Raw genomic sequence first — 17,318 nt, forward strand, 5'->3', positions numbered from 1 at the left:
ACTTGGCTCTTCAAAATCACGTTAATACTTGTAAAAATCACATGAACAGGAATGAAGTGGTAGCTTTGGCAGTGTTTTGACCCAAGAAAAAGCCAGAGTGACACGTGAGTTTTCATGAAAACTGTTGAATAGATGTCCCCATTGTTTTTTGTGGGTTTTTCGGGCTATGTGGCCATGTTCTAGAAGAGTTTATTCCTGACGTTTTGCCAGCATCTGTGGCTGGCATCTTCAGAGAAAAACCCACAAAAAACTATGGATGCTGGCCATGAATGCCTTCGACTTCACAGATGTCCCCTTTCTTTCAAGAATCAAAACTGGAGGGGAGGGGAACAGTTTTCATCCACTAAGTCAATGCTCTGCCACTTAAAGCAGGCAGACGGAATGGTTACTTTGAAGGATTCATCTTCTGTTATAAGCACTGATTAGCTGAACTTAGTAATGCCTGCGAGCTAAGTAAGTATCGAAAGCCTTTTTAATGAATATTGAAATAATACTTGAGGTATTTATTGCATGATTTTTATGTATTAAGTACCTTAACCTGGTGGGAATAAGGATTTAAGGGACAATGCACATTCCGGACCATTTTTATTTTATATTATGTTTATGACAGTGGAAGAAAATTGAGAGAGAATATTCAAGGGATGTATACCAAGACTTTGTTTTTACCCAGTAAATAACAACAGAAGCCCCATCCACATATTTTATTCATGATACATAACAAATAACCCTTTGCTTCCAACTGTTGTCTTACCAGGAAGCAAGGTTTCTATACAGAAGTAGTAATCAATTAGTTTTTTCTTGCAATCTAAAATATTTTATGGATACATCTTAGAAATGTAAATGTGGGAAACAACCCACAATAGTTGTTCCTTACTGACTCCATCTCCTGCATTCCCCATTGTATTTTTCTTTTTTTTTTCCATGTGAAAAAAGTTAACAGATGTTTTGTCCTAGGATATATTTCAGATAAATTTGTTTTTGGTTAACAGAATACCAACTATAACCTTTACTTTGAGGGGAAAACAAGGCTTGGTGAATGGTTTGGGAATGAAGAGAAGGGTTGTTTATAGAGCTATCTTCTTCTTCCAGAGTAAAAGGCATTCAGTTTGAAGGGAAAGGCAAATTTATGAGGCTGAATTGCTGAATACCCTTGTTGAATACCCTGATTTTTAACCTCCTCTCATCAAACAGGAAAAAACTTTTGTGTTGAAAAATCCATTCCCAAGGGAATAACTTTTACACACACATCTGTTATTAGGAGTTGATCTGACTTAAATTAAGGAACACAGTTGTCATGCAGATATTTGGCAAAGACCCCATAAGTAAATATATAAGCATGAATTTGGCTGCTTTTATTTTTTGGATTTAGGTGGAGAAATGTGTGTGTGCGTTTCTTCAAATCATTTTTGGACATATGCATTTAAATATTCTTTTTTACAACTATCCTCTTGGCTAAGAAAATTACTGCTTCTCAAGTTACAAAAAGCCTTATTTGCTGAAAGTGGAGAGCTTTACCCTCCCCTCTTCCCTCAATGCACAAGAGAAAGACAGAATTGTATTGAGACTCACTTTCACAAATTTATGACGTTTCAACATGCACTAGAATTGGAATAGCTGGCAGTGACTTATCTTCCAAAGCTTCACACTTAGGTGAAATAGTTCTTGTGCACAATGGAGAATTTCTCATTTTCTCAAGATAACATCCATCATCATGGACAAGTTTTACTTCACAGTTTTCTCAACTCAACAAACACATCTGCTCTGCCTGAGAGACAACCAAGAGATGAACGCTTAGCTCAAGTAGAAATTGCTGTACTAGGAGTAATATTTATGGCTGCAGCTGTTGGCAACTTTATTCTCATACTGGTATTGTGGAGGAGAAGAATAAAACTGTCAAGGATATATGTGTTCCTGCTTCACCTGAGCCTTGCAGATCTGATGGTTGCATTTTTTCAAGTTCTTCCTCAGCTTTTTTGGAAAATTACAGATGTTTTCAGGGGTCCAGACATCCTGTGCCGAACCATCAGTTATTTCCAGCTGGTGAGCATGTTTGCCTCCACTTATATGATAGTTGTTATGGCAATGGACAGATGCCAAGCAGTGTACTACCCTATGCCCTCTTTCCAAAAGAAAGGTGTTCTTTGGAATGCTTCTGTCTGCATCAGTTGGTTTATTTCTCTGGTCTTTAGTGTTCCCCAAGTATTTATCTTTCAGAAGACTGAAGTATCACCAGGCATATTTGATTGCCAAGCTGATTTCATTGAACCCTGGGGCACAAAGGTCTATGTGACTTGGATTTCTATAGCTATTTTCTTCCTTCCTGCAGCTATCCTCACCATATGCCATGTTAGGATCTGTAGAGCAGTCCAAATGAATATGAAAAGCCACCATACATTTGACGTGACGAATCAGAAGCAAATGATGCCCTCTCAGCCAAGCAATGCAAACTGTATGTCAAAGGCTATGATCAAAACTATAAAGATGACAGTGGTGATAGTTGTTGCTTATGTCTTCTGCTGGTCACCTTTCTTCATTGCACAGTTGTGGACTGCATGGCACCCTAGTGATGCTAGGACTGGAGGTAAGATAGCCTTTTCCCCTTAATGATTTCAAAACCAACGGTCACATGAATACACTTTTACATCTGAATGAGTTTATTTTATACTAGAAATCATTAATATAGGTGACTAACTGATAGTAAATATATTTTGTTTGATTGATTGTATTGTTATGTTGTAGTTGCATGGGCTCCTCTCTGTGTGGCATAATATTTTACAGTTTAAAAGGACAATTTTTCTTAGAAGAGGATTGTTACTTCTAACAGATTTTCTAATAGTACTTTGCTGTTAGTAAATCAAACTGGACATTGGCATACATAGGTTCGACAGATCATTGGCATCCCAAGTTAAAAAAAATAGCATATTTTTTATTAAAAGACTATTTGTTGATGATCTGAACCTCATTAAATACTGTGGTATTTTTACATTAAACCTTTGAAGTACCCATTTTCTTCTAAACTTGAAAGTAATTAGTTACAGCTTAGTTACAAACTGGTTGCATGTAATTCATTCCCACAATAATGAAGAGATAACATTCTGCTTGCAAATTAATGAGGGACAGCTAGTTCTTTAGTGCTGTAAATCCATCCTTTAAAGTTGCAGAGCTGTTGTCTTACTTTAGCTGTATTTGCACTGCAGAAATAATCCAGTTTGACACCACTTTAACTAACATGGCTCAATGCTATGGAATTCTGGGAATTGTAGTTTTGTGAAACATTTAGCCTTCTCTGTTAGAGCGCTCTGGTACCACAATAAATGACAGTTCCCAGAATTCCACTGCATTGAGCCATAACAGTTAAAGTGTCAAACTGGATTGTTTCTGCAGTGCAGGTGCAGTCTAAATTATTATTATTAGTAAATTTACACAGCGCTGTACATACAATCTTTTTAATTGGAGGGTTCCCTGCCCTCAGGCTTACAATCTAAAAAGACACAACACAAAAGGAGAAGGGAGTGGTGGAGGGGAAGGGGCCTCTATAATAGGATAATACATACAAAATACGTAGCAATACAGGAAATGATTCAATAAAACAGACAACAAAAGAACATCAAATAACAAAGGTGACAGAAGATTATCACATGGCTGAAAATCTGGCTTGTGCTGTATCTCTTGTTCTGGTATGGTTCCTAAGGCAAATGGAAAAGGAATATGTTTTGTATTACAAACCACCAATATGATGGTACAATCCGCCCCGCACACTCAGATCAACCGGGCAGCAATTGCTAAGGGTTCCAGAGGCCAGATTAGTTGCTACTACTAGGAGGGCCTTTTCCATCTCGGCCCCCAGCCTCTGGAACGCGCTGCCCTTTGAGCTCCGCTCGGCCACCTCCCTTACTCAGTTTAGGAAGGGGTTAAAAACATTCCTATTTGAGCAGGCTTACCCCTGACTCTCTGACCCCTGAAGTATTCTCTCCTCTCCCCCTTCGTCAGCATGTCAGCTGGCATGAGTGGTGGTTTTTATTGTTTTTATTGTATAAGGTTTTTAATGTTATGTTTTTGTGATTTTATACTGTTTATATTGACATATTGTCATATTGTTATTATTATGTGGAATGTTGGAAACCGCCTTGGTCTTAGAAAGGTGGTATACAAATAAAATTTTACTTACTTACTTACTTACAATATGTAGAATTCAGATAATTTTTAAATAATTAAAGAAACATCTTAAGAAATGAAAAAAAATAAAGTTACTTTTTGTAATTGTAGCCACATTGGCAACTACTTTGAACTATCGATGTCATGACTAAGCTCTCAAAGTAACTTTTTAGACTCTTGCTTTCTGTAAAGAAAGTAAAGAATTATTTTATGAAACATTTAGAACAAATGAAGATACGGTACTTCACATCATTATGCCATACCATTTTGAGACATTTTCATCTCATCATGAAAATGATGCATGTGAAAACCCACACTGATATGCCCAATAATCTCATGAAATTAATGACATTATAAAAAATTAAAAATGTGATGGAATAGTTCTAAAGATTTCAGAATAGAAAGCGAAAATCCAGTGAAATCACTTGTTGAAGATCAAGAAATTTGTAATGATTTTAAAGAAACAACCATATTTATCTGTTGCTGTGAATGACTTGTAATTTTTTATTTGTTTCAGGTCCAGTAATGGCCATTCTTATGCTCTTAGGGAATCTCAATAGCTGTGTTAATCCATGGATTTATATGTACTTTTGTGGTCAGATACCACATTGTTCAAAAAGCAAACTGAACAACACTGCAGCTCATGAAGAGTCTACAATTACAGGCAGCATTAACTTGGGAGATAAAGAAGCTGAAGACAATATCACATCTGTGTAGCTACTATAAACTATTGGCTTTATAGCTTATGTTTATTTGTTCCATTCAATATTCAGTAAAATGTTTTCCACTGCTGGAAGTGGTTGTTTTCAGCATATACATATTTTCCTTAATTTTAGAGGCAGATAAATATGTTTTTAAAATCCCAGCAGAATGTAAGAAGTATACCCTAAAAGGGAGATTCTGGCTACAAAGACACTACACCCAGACTTTGGAGTGCTGAAATACCTATGTACTTAAGTACTACATAGCTATGTAGTGCTGAAGTCTACTTATACAGACATGGACCAGAATCCTATTGGGCAGTTATGTGTCATCTAGAGTTATGCACCTATTACTGTCCCCACTCTATTTTGCTAAAAAGAGAGGTTCAGGTTGAAACAACAATCATCAATAGCTCAAAATGTAGTTGGAAATTTGAATGGAATTCTCAGCCACTTGTGAAAAAATTGTTTTAAAAAAAAGGGTGAGGAAGCTATGCAGCGGCCCCTTCTCATCTGCACCCATTCAGTTCTGCCCTCCCCATAGGTGGTCATGTCCCATATTATTCAGTCGTCTTGACATGTGCATGGATATGTTAGCACGTCCACATACATACATCTCCATTGAATAATATGGACTGTTGTGATTACAAGGCGGTCAGATTCATGGATCACCAGCACCGCTGCGTCCACTGTGCTTTAGAAAATTGAACTAGCATATCTAGTGGAAGGGTCTACTGTGCTTCATTAAAATTTTTAGTTAGCATATCTCCTTACCTATGTGAACCACATGTATATGGAAATGAACACTAAGACAGTACACACTTATGAATGGGCTGGGGTAACAGACAAACATGAAGACGACAAAAGGACAGTGGTTTTCTGTGGGTCATTTTAGATTAAGGAAAACAAGATACCTAAACTTTACAATAAGGCTCCCCCCAATAAATAACAGCTGTAGATATAAAGAGTATTTTCTCTTCCATGTGGTATGCCCATAACATTCTTCCACTATTTGAGCCAATATGTAAGAATGTCCAGATTTTAATGCAGTAAAAGAGAGGTGGAATAACAGTGATGATTTTGTTACACAGGTTGAGTATCCCTTATCTAAAAAGCTTGGGACCAGAGGTATTCTGTAATTTGGATTTTTAATACCTATATTTGTGTATGAGACAAAATAAGGCTGGAGAGAGACAGGATCTGTGAAATTATGGGAATCCAAGCATAGTGCTTGGCATAAATCCATGCCCCACCTGCCCCCACCATTTCATAGATCCTTGGTCTCTCTCCAGCCATGTCTCTCTCCAGCTTTGCAACTACAGTGCAGGTACATAAAGTTTAGGATTTTGGAATATTTTGGATTTTGAAATTTCAGATAAGGGATACTCAACCTGTATTTTCTTAGTGCCAGCCTACAGAGCAAATTCAACTAGTTTGCATGGCCACAGTGTGGAACCATTCTTCAACTTCTGCTCCATGTGTCTTTAAACATTCCTACTTGGAATTATACATTTAGCTAGATTTCCTTTACTGACTCCATGAACTTCATGGAATTGGAGTCCATGGTCTGTAGGATGCCTTCCAACTATAAGATTCTATGACTCAGTTGACATGGTTCCCACTGATTTTGCCAAAGAAATAATCTTGTGGTTTGCAGTTATGCTGTTAACAATTTCTCTTTCATAATGGATGGAACAAATCTTGGACTGCTTCAGTGCATAGAATTCATGGGATAGGTCCTATGTAGAAACAGTCTGCTGATTTGTTCCTGAAAGGATAAGGGAACCTTTTTCACTTGGCATGCAATGTGGATAATTTATGGTTACTGATCCCTTGATGGTTGAATGATATCAAGGGATGTTGGTTCTTGGCTGAATATGAAGGGGGGGGGGGGGGGGGTAGAACCAGACACACTCATCTGAGTCTTAGTACTGGGATTCAGCCAGCCTTATAGTGCTGTTTGATGCATAGGGAAGGAGAGGGGAATGTTGTCTCCATTTGCAACTTCTCACCTGACACCCTTGTGAGGGGGCAGATCAACTAAGAAACAGGGTTAGGCCTCCTGAAATCTAGATTTGGTTTATGAACTGGGCCATCCCTCTCCTATGAAAGACAAAATCAGAGGTGAACTGACCAGTCTGAAAGTCTTTCCTCTGGTAGTCTTATAGGCGAATGTGTTCCTTGGAGCCAAGCCAACACCCAGATAAGCATAAGGCTGGATTTATGGGTTTAGATACTGCATCAGACCCAATCCAGTACTGAGGGTTACATGTTATATAGTGAGTACTGAATCACAGGCCATTATTATGTAAGTATGAGAAATCAGTGCCTGGGGCCACAATCAAAACAAGAAAGAATTATGGTTGCTCAGGAGTAACAAGAAGCTTTTGCAGTTCTTTATAAGCTGAAAAACCAAGAATCAGAAGCCCTTCAGAATTAGAAAAATGCTGCAATCAGTAGCTCTTGTGTCTCATCAGATGAGGTAGGCTGCATCTGTCCTGCAGAAATAATGCATTCGGATACTACTTTAACTGCCATGTCTCAATGCTATGAAATTCTGAGATTTGTAGTTTTGTTGGATATTCAGCATTCTCTGTCAGAGACCTCTGGTGACACTGCAAACTACACATTGCAGGATTCCATGGCATTGAGCCATGACAGTTAAGTGGCACTATTTCTGCAGTGCAGATGCAGCTGTAGCTGCATACAGGGCAACATATTTATTGCAAATCCTGACAACTCCACAATCCTTCCCAGTACCACCAGAGCCATTTTCTTCTTGTTGTAGAGCAGAGCTCTAAACTGAGTCAGAATTAATTGGTTAAAGTACAAATACTGCAGGGTGTTGTTGTCGTATTGCCTGATCAACAGCTGTACCCTGAAAACTCCACCTTTAATGGTTTTCTTGTATTCCTTTTTCTTACAATTGGCAGTCCCTAGCTCTTTATTCATCCTTCTGCTATCCAGTGGCCTGTTACTTCTAAATATCTCTGCACATTTTCTCTTGCCACGGACAGATTCCCTGGGATTTGACACATAGTGTAATCCATAAATCAGCTATTGGCACTGTCCCTTTTTGGAACAGGCACTTGCTCAGTTGAACAGTTTCTTGCTCTTGACATCTGGCTCTACAAACATATGTTTTGTAAAACTGTGATAGATAGCCTATCTTTTGGCCGCCAGCTCCCACAGTGACTTACATCTCAGTTGACTCCTACAACCACAGTCTCTAAGGGACATGATCATGGCATATCATCTGTGTTGTACTTGATTGTATTCTGTAAGCCAAAGACTGCCAAGATCTAGTTTGCTTTTGTCTCCACTTCCTGTAGTAGACATCCATTACTTATGATGATGTAGACCTATGCTTTCACTACAACAGGGATGGGCATCTGCCACAAGCCCAGATCCAATTTTCTGTCCCAGAAACCTCCAAAGGCCACATACGAGACTGCCAATAATGCCAAAGGGGCATAGAGTGTCCAGAAACTCTTATGCTACACAATTAAAGCACTATGATTCCACCTCAACTGTCATGGTTCTGTATTATGGATTCCTGGGATTTGCAGTCTAGTTAAGGGCATTTAGAATTCTAGCCAAAGAGCTGTAGCGCCTCACCAAACTACAAACCTCAGGATTCCATAAGGTTGCAGCCAGGACAGTTATAGTAGAATCATAGTGTTGTAACTACTGTGTGAAATGTGAAATGGCCCCTAGTTTTGAAAAACAAACTTTAAAAAAATTGGTTGACTAGGAAAGCTTTTCTTTTTGGCAAGGAAAGGTTCAGTCTAAGGAACTGAGGTTATGCAGGCTGCGAAAACAAGATCCATACTTTTCCATTCCTGGACTAAAGTGTAAAAATGGCTATGCAGATGAGCAGCTGGCTTATCCCATATAAAATGTGTGATCCATCTAGCTTGGTAGTATATACACTGACCAACTATGGCTCTTCTAGGTTTCAGGCAGGAGTCTATTGCAACTTTGTCAGGAGAATGCAGAGATTTAACATGGGATCTCCATCCAAATAATGTGTTCTACCAGCATGCTGTGGTCCTCTGAACTACCAGTTTTTGCTCATACGTATGAAATACAATATAGGATGTTTCTGTCACAAAATTTTAGGGGAAGCTCACATGTGTTCTTGTTATGGTACAATATCAATGTTAGAATTTTTCCTTTAAGAATATGACTTTTACTAAATATACATAATTGTATATTCCTTTTTAAATATTCTAATATGTACCAGAATAATGTATCATGCAATAACCTTTAATGCTGGTAGTTTTTGACATATCAATTTAATGTATTAAACACTGGTACAATCTTTAGAAAAAATGTAATATGTGCTGTTTAAATATATGCACACCTTTTGACTGTATTTCCACAGACAGAGAAAGCATTTCTCCTAGTTTTTTCTTATTGATGTTTAGAAATGTTTCCTGATGGACATATGTTCTTTCACATTTTAGTGACACTGCTCTATAGGTGTATTTACCCTCTGTCTTTTTGAAGAGGCAAAATTTTGATTTGGGCTATGACACAGGAGGCAGGTGAATCTATCACAGTTCAGCACATACTACACAGGGCATGTGGTGGTGGGTATCCTTCATAACCCTGTTGATGTTCTTTATAAAAACAAGTTAACTAATTAATTAGTATTAAAATACTTTCTTGAGTATTAAAATGTTAATGAAATACAGCTTCAACAAAAGAGTGTCATAGTGCTATAAGACTATAAACCCATTTTAAAAAAACACTGTAACCATATAATTAATTGCTAATAAATATATCAGTTTTTACACTTCTAATCTACAATAAATATCAACATTTTATTAAAACATGTCATGGTTGGCAATGGGCATTCATAAGAAAAACAATAGGTAGTAAGGACCACAGCCTTGTCAAAGTGGAAACCTTTACCTTTACCCTTTTAAGAACTAAACATCTATCTGAATACACTAAAGGCACTAAATCCTATCTGCTCTTGGAAGCTAAGCAGGGTTAGTCTGGTTAGTACTTCAATGGGAGACTGCCAACAAATACCAAGTGCTGTAGGTTTTATTTCAGAGGACAGAACTGGCAGAACTACTTTTGAGTAGTCTTTGCTAAAAATAGTATATATGAAATTCATGGGCCCAGCAAAGGTCGATGAGACCTGAAGGCACATATACACCAACAAGAATTAAATATTTTGTTAAAGGACTACTTCACGTTTTCCTCTGCATGTCTAAATGACCATAGGTAAATTGGATCCCATCCACATAGCTATTATCACATCTCCTGGAGTGAATGAAGCATAGTGGGGTGGACATACAAAAAAAAAGAGCAATATATTCAACAGCATGAAAATTTGACTGTAAATCTGCTTGCTAGAATTCAAAGATATAACCATGTTAGTCTGTAGAATCAGTATGTGTAGAGATCTTGTAGCACCTTTGAGACTAAATGAAAAAGAAATTGGCAGCACAAGCTTTTGTGAAGTCTTGCTTGTAGTGAAAGAGCAATGATTATTAATAATTCCCCAAGTGGAAGCATAACCATGTGTTATGTACCTCTATGAAGCCTCAGTAACTTTACAAACAACTCACGTACTGCTAAAAGCTAAAGAGTTTTGTTTCAGCCAGATGACAAAAACGTGTGTCTCATTCCATGTGTCTTGTGAAATTTCCAATCCTCCTTATTTATTTGTGCAAGGGGAGAAAGAAAAAAATTCTATTGACTCCAGCTGTGGATAAAAGTTTGCAAAGCATTCTTTTGTTCTTCCCTACCTTCTTTTCTGCGTGAGACAGTTTGCCAAGTCAATCAAAGAAGTGAAACATGTCGGCTTGTATCCAAAGACCCTGCTGTGCATGTTTCTCTTGCAGAAAGATGCTGCCCGTTTCTAGCGATAGGTATCCCCCTCCATATGTTTCTAAGTGGAGCATATTTCTCAGCCAGAGCTACTTATCAGGATGTTGTCGGATGGAATTGGCCACTTCCTCTGTATGCATCTTCAATGTACACACTGAGATTTTGGGAACTAAACCATTTTATTACTGCTTTCCATTCCAAAATGGCAAAAACTGACTCAAAACAGGGTTGGCTGTTGTTGTTGTTGTGTGCCTTAAAGTCATTTCTGATTTATGGTGACCCTAAAGTGATCCTATCACACAGTTTTCTTGGCAAATTTCTTCACAGGGAGTTTGCCATTGCCATCCTTTGAGGCTGAGAGTCTGACTTGGCCAAGGTCACTCATTGGGTTTACATGGCTGAGCCAGGATTCAAACCCTGGTCCAACACTCAAAGCACTACACTACACTGGTTCACCAAAAGAGGGCTATCATTTATAATTCTAATGTGAAATGACAGTTTCATGAAGATGACTGAGTTCTGTTCTGCTCTTGCTGAGGCATAACAAAAGTCAGCCACATATTAAGGCGGGATACATACCGCCATATAGTACGTATAGGATACGTACTAGGGTTAGGAAGGGGCGGTGCTTCCGCACCCCCCTAACCCTAGTACGTATCCTATACGTACAAGATGGCGGCGCCCCTTCTACATGGGCGCCACCATCTTTACGTATCGGACGCTGAGCGTCCGTACGTGTCGCGGGCGTTGTGACGTAGCGAGTGCGCCCCTGGCGCCTCGCTACGTCGCAAATGCGACTCAAGAAGAAGCTCCATTTTGGAGCTTCTTTTTCGGTCCGCGCGGGAGCCGCGCCGTCTGAAGGCTCCGGCTCCCCCACGGATCTACCGGTGGCGGCGGCAGACCGCCGCAAAGCGGCGGTTTGTACCCCGCCTAAGATTCACCATTTTTGATAGATATCCATTTTTATGAGAATGGGAATTATAAATATTCTTCCTTTCATTATAATCTCTTATCAAACCACTCTTCTAGAAATTCAGCAAAACTGTGCCTTTGATTTATAACCAAACAGAAGTGGGCAATTTGTGTCCCACCAGATCTTGCTGAACTGCCAGTGTGCCAATGGTGAAGAATGGTAGGACTTACAGTGCAACAACATCAGGGTGGCACGTGTTACTCACCCTGTAAACCACAGTTATAGAAAACTGATTTTTTAAAGTCCCATCTTTTCTCAGGAATGAGAACTAGACTAAGAGAAAGATGCATTATTCTCAACCATCTGCTGAGCAGAAATTTCAACCAGGATGTCCTATCAGCATCTCCGATATTTGAGTCACTATATTACACAAATGTTATGTCTAGTGACATCTATCTGTAAATATAGATTTGTGCAATCCAGGTTGACAATCTTCCATGGGTAAGCCAAGCTACAAGGGCCTCAAAATGTGTAAGATGGCCCCTTTTATTTATTTATTTTATAAAGTCTTTATTAGTTTCAAAACAACAAATCAAATATTAAAAAACAAATACAAACACATACACTAAACACACTACTAACACATATTACTCAGCAAATATACATACACATACAGAAAAAGAGGAAAAAAGAAATCCACATAAAAGCATTAATTCATACCATCTTTCTCATTCAAATCATACATCTTCTTCCTTTCTCCTATCTCTCCTTCCCAATCTGTCTCCTTATACCTTCTCATATTCCCTTATGTCACCATCACTCCATTCCCATCTGTAATCCTCCTATCAGTTTCTTCATTCTCGTCTTCCAACACTCTTCTCCTACCTTCCACACTTACTCTCACCTTCAAAACATACTACATCCTTCTACAATTTTCCTCCTGCCCCTCAACATACAGTGCATGACATCCTTCACTCAATAACTGTCCTTCCTTCATTCTATCTCTCTTCTGTTCCATTCATTCTGACTTCTTTCTTAGTTCTTTTTTGGTCATTCCTTCTAAATATTTATTTGACCTCCTATTCCAAACTGCTCAGTGGTACATCAGTCCCATATCTTCAAGCTTCATCCCTTTGTTTATTTCCTTATTTCCTTATTCCTGTTTAGTTTTCCATTCCTATCCTCCTCAAATTCTTTCCACCTAGTGACAATTTAGCTTAAAGCAAGAAAAGAAGGTTATCTATATATATAAAACCTAATTCTATACAAGAGTAATATCTAATATTTTATATTTATAGATTAATTATTATTTATAATGTCTCACACTTGTGAGATATTATGAGATGGTCCCATTTATTATTTTTTAATTTTTTAGCCTGTTTATTTCAACCATCCAACATATAAAAACAAATGTTATACAAAAATATAAATCTATTTTATATCATCTTTATCTACTACTCAGATAAAGTGATACATTTTATCAGTTCTTACCATATATTATAAAGCCTATTACAATCAAAAATAGCTTCTCAAACTTTCCACATTTCAATAAATACCTTAAATTACTCTTTAAATAACTCTGCATCATATCAACATATTAATTTCAATATCACAAGGTATAGTCATGTTAACCTTTTGCAGGACATATAACAATGACTCCTTTGGATCCTCAAAAATCAACATCTGTTCATACATTATATAACAGCATTTTGACAGCATTTTAACTGATGGATTCATCATCCAGAGTGCTGGGATCTGTAGTTTTATGATATCTGTTGGCCAGAGAACTTCAGTGAGTCACAAAAAAGGAGTTAATTGCACTGTGCAAAATGGACCTAAAACACAGATTGCAGGATGAGACTGTACCCCCTATTAACACAAGATATAGTATACTAAGACTCTACCAGCTAATTTTTACTCTATCACCAAATGTCTAAAGCACATGTAACTTTTCCTGAGCACACACTACATAGTCAACTGCTTTGCTCAAGATCCAAAGGCAGGCTCATGTCTAGGAAAGCTTATGCTACTAGCTTCTTTCTTTCAGTTAGTCTCAAAGGTGATACAAGATTCCTTTGCAGACTGATTTTCCAGACTAACAGGACTAGGTCTTTGAATTATGGCCCAACACATGCACTTGACCTGCATTGGTAAGGAACCCATTGCTCTCCTCAGTTTTCATACACTTTCATCTAAATTCACTTCAGATCTGAAAATGCCCATGATCCAAACTATTGTTTATGAGCACACATTCTGACCAGTACAAGTGAAGGCTGCCTGTGCTACACTGAAGCCAGAGATACAACATTTCCAGAAATGTTAAATCCATTGAGGAGGGAGTGGAAATATATGTAACCTGAAATATATGTAACTCTTACTGTGATACAATAATGCAATTACAAGGTTTTAAGTAAAATCTTTTTAAAGATTTTGAGTGAGAGGTTCTTTGGGGGGGAGGTTACAGTATCCATAATCCTTCACCACTGGCTAAGGTTGCTGGGAGTTAGAACTCACAAACTTCGTCTGGGCCATGGTTGCCCATCCCTGGTGTGTTTACTCAAGATACCAGAAAATTTGTAGTAAAGACAATCCTCACAATCAGAGAATTATAAGTCCCTCCCCCCAGTTTACATTTTGTATTTATAAGATAGTATATAAAAGTACTATTTAGCATATTTATGTGGCACAGGCAGCTGTTCCAAAGAGAGAACTACAAATTGCTATACCATGTGCAACCTAAGATCCTTTCTTTCTTTTTATCCCCTAAAGAGTAAGTTTTGTAACAGACAAGATGAAGTGTACAATTTGGACAGGAAGAGCTCCATACAATCATGACCTTATTGATTAGGGTGGCAGCCTACTAGGATATAATGTTTTATCAAAGAACTGATAATAGTCAACTCTTCAGATGTGCTTTGTCATAAATAGCTCATTACCTCCAACCCCCCATAGAAATCTTTACAGAGGGCTCTTTATTGCCAATCAATACTTAGGTCAAGGCCCTCCCTGATACCTTTACTGAGGAACTCTTCATAGTCTTTCTCATTTATGCCTGGGCACCTATTCACGACCAGGTAGTCTAGTGGATTCTCTAAAGACAACAGTAGATGGATTGTGTCCTTGGATATCTCGACTTGATCTAAACTAAGTTCACAGAGTTGTTGCAAGGCAGCTCCAGGGGGGTTCAGCACCTCCTTAAATATCTGATCCAGGGAGAAAGGCAAATGGGTCAAAATCAAGTGTTTTAGGCATGGAGATTGTTTCATGAAGCCTACAATACATTCTCTTAACATGATGGTGTGGTAGCAAGGCAGGGGATTCTCCTTCTTGGAGTAGTCCAGGGAGAAATAAGAAAGGTGAGGAAATTCAAGGGGAAGGCTGGAATCGCAGCCCATTGTCTCAGCATCTGGCTGCCTGTCAAGCCTAGGGCTTGGAGGAGAGAAGAATGAAACTTCAAACTCTTGGAGCTTGGGGCACTGGTGCAGCAGAGCACGGAAAGAGAATTCTTCAACAAAGGAGAAGTTACAGATTGAGAGGGACTGAGGTTGGGCCCCAAGGAATGCTGTCACAGGCAAAAGGTCCCTCAGGTCCCTGGGGCTGTCTTTCCTGCAGCAGAGGTTCAAGTGAGTAAGATGGCGGCAATGGAAGAAATTTGGGGCCAAGGCAGAGTTGTCTTTAATCTGCACTTTCACATTTTCCAAAAGTGGGCACATGGCCCTAACTATAGGCAAGCATGACTGGCCAACTTTATCTATTTTCAACAGAGGCAGAGAAAATGTGGATCTCCCCTCATTCACCTGGGGTGAGATCATCAGCTGTGACACCTCAGCAAGGCTGGGAATGCCACGGGACTACAGAACCTTCTCAAATTGCCGCTTGTGGATCATTACTATGGCTTCAGACACAAATTTATGACCCAAGTGCTTCAGATTGGATAATGCCAGCAGCATGAAGGCCAGGGACGAAAATTGATCTCCCCTGCCACCCAGTCCATAAGCAGCAAGCTTCTCCAATGCCTGGCAAGAGAAAGACTCTTGAGTGCAGTCATAGGCCAGATGGGGAAGAGAAACCAGAGACAGTTTGTCACACCAGGAGATGTCGAGTTCTTGAAGCCACCGGCAGGAGGAGGCCAGAGCTGATAACACTCTTTTGTTGCACTGGGTCTGTGAGAGGTCCAGTTTGACCAGGCAGGGCAGACCTTCCACCAGGCAAACTAGAGCAGCTACCGGTATCCACTTGCAGCCACGGAGATTCAGCAAAGAGAGATTCTTGCAACGCATTGTGATGATTCAAGCAGTATCCTTCTTGACCGACTTTGAGCAAAAGGAGAGGTTGAGTATTGTCATTTGGGGCACGATGAGTGAATGAAGCAGGGGACGTGTGAGATGCCCAGTCTTCCACAGGTACAGGATCAATTTCTGGACATGGAAGCCAGTCAGGCGGTTGTTCCTGTAATCTCTGGCCCAAACATGCTTCATATTCTCAGCCACAATCTCCAAGCTCCTCTCCTCCAGCGTGCGGTCTCTCTCTCTTTTGGGCATCTTGGTTCATGTGCAGAAGAAGAAGGCCGAGATGGTCCCATTTATTAAAGTCCATACATTTCTCCAAAGTCTCCCAGTTCTATTAGTCAAGACAATCTAGTGTTGGCTGGACAAGTCTTTTCCAATTTATGGTGACCCTGAGGCAAACCTATCACAGGATTTTCTTGGCAATATTTTTTTGAGGGAGTTTGCCATTGCCTTCCTCTTAAACTAAAATAATAATAATAATAATAATAATAATAATAATAATAATAATAATAATAATGCCCACCCCTCCAATGAAATCGAGGTGGCTAACAACATTAAAAACATTAAAATATAATAAAATACAATGTCCCAGAACCCCACCCATCCACCATATCTAATAAATCGTAACAGTGAACAATAACAATACAGTGGACCCTTGTTATACGCTGGAGTTTGGTTCCAAGATCCCCCGGGGATAACAAAATCCGTGGATGCTCAAGTCCCATTAAATATAATGACATAACAAAATGGTGTCCCTTATAAAAAATGGAAAATCAAGGTTTGATATTTGAAATTTATACTTTTTAAAAACATTTTCAAACCGTGGAAGCTTGAACACATGTATAAAAATTCATTTATAAGAAGGGCCGACTGTACAACAATACACAAAATAGTGTGACTTACCTAAAGTCACCCAAGTAGTAGATTTCCATGGCTGAGTGGGATGTGAACCCTGGTGCCCTGGAGTGCATCTGCATTGCTCCATCCTACAAATGCCTGGTACTTAAAGTTTGGTGAGGATCTCTTTACAGAGAAGTCTAAATCTCTTGTAAAACTACAAATCCCAGGATTCTGTGGAACTACAGTACTTAAAATGGTGTCAAACGACATTATTTGTACAGTGCAGATGCATCTAGTCCAGCTCTCAAACCATAACAACACCTTGGCTTTCAGATCTAGTATAATTCATTCTAATCTCACCAACAAATGGAAAGAGCATAGTGAAAGTAGTGTTACATTGTACTTACAGTGTGAACAGTCTAGAAGCTTTGAAACAGACTGACTCTTTCACATAATTACTATGGATGACAATACCAGAGCCTCAAAGTAGTACGGGAAACACTACTCCTGAGCAAAATGACCAGAGAACAAAATCAGGGAGACATGCGATGGAGAAGGTGTTGTTGGGAT

The 17,318-nt window shown here is 38.9% G+C and overlaps 1 protein-coding gene and 1 pseudogene across 1 annotated transcript; one reads left to right on the plus strand and one right to left on the minus strand.

Moving 5' to 3' along the window:
• Positions 1 to 1,671: 1,671 nt before the first annotated feature.
• LOC149312256 (oxytocin receptor A-like) lies at positions 1,672 to 4,872 on the plus strand. The gene is made up of 2 exons (XM_089526831.1): positions 1,672 to 2,581; positions 4,673 to 4,872. The coding sequence occupies exons 1-2, from the start codon at positions 1,672 to 1,674 to the stop codon at positions 4,870 to 4,872; spliced, it is 1,110 nt and encodes a 369-aa protein (XP_089382957.1).
• Positions 4,873 to 14,591: 9,719 nt separating this feature from the next.
• Positions 14,592 to 16,160, minus strand: LOC149312257 (uncharacterized; annotated as a pseudogene).
• Between the last annotated feature and the right edge of the window lie 1,158 nt (positions 16,161 to 17,318).

Source organism: Sceloporus occidentalis, unplaced genomic scaffold (genome assembly GCF_023333645.1).
Source record: "Sceloporus occidentalis isolate IW3139 unplaced genomic scaffold, rSceOcc1.0.p SCAF_5, whole genome shotgun sequence".
Classification (NCBI taxonomy): domain Eukaryota; kingdom Metazoa; phylum Chordata; class Lepidosauria; order Squamata; family Phrynosomatidae; genus Sceloporus; species Sceloporus occidentalis.

Excerpts from the sequence above, each read along its gene's own strand:
- LOC149312256 (XM_089526831.1), top strand. The coding sequence starts at position 1,672 with ATGGAGAATTTCTCATTTTCTCAAGATAACATCCATCATCATGGACAA. Across the intron at positions 2,582-4,672 it reads TAGTGATGCTAGGACTGGAG|GTCCAGTAATGGCCATTCTT; the intron begins GTAAGATAGCCT and ends TATTTGTTTCAG.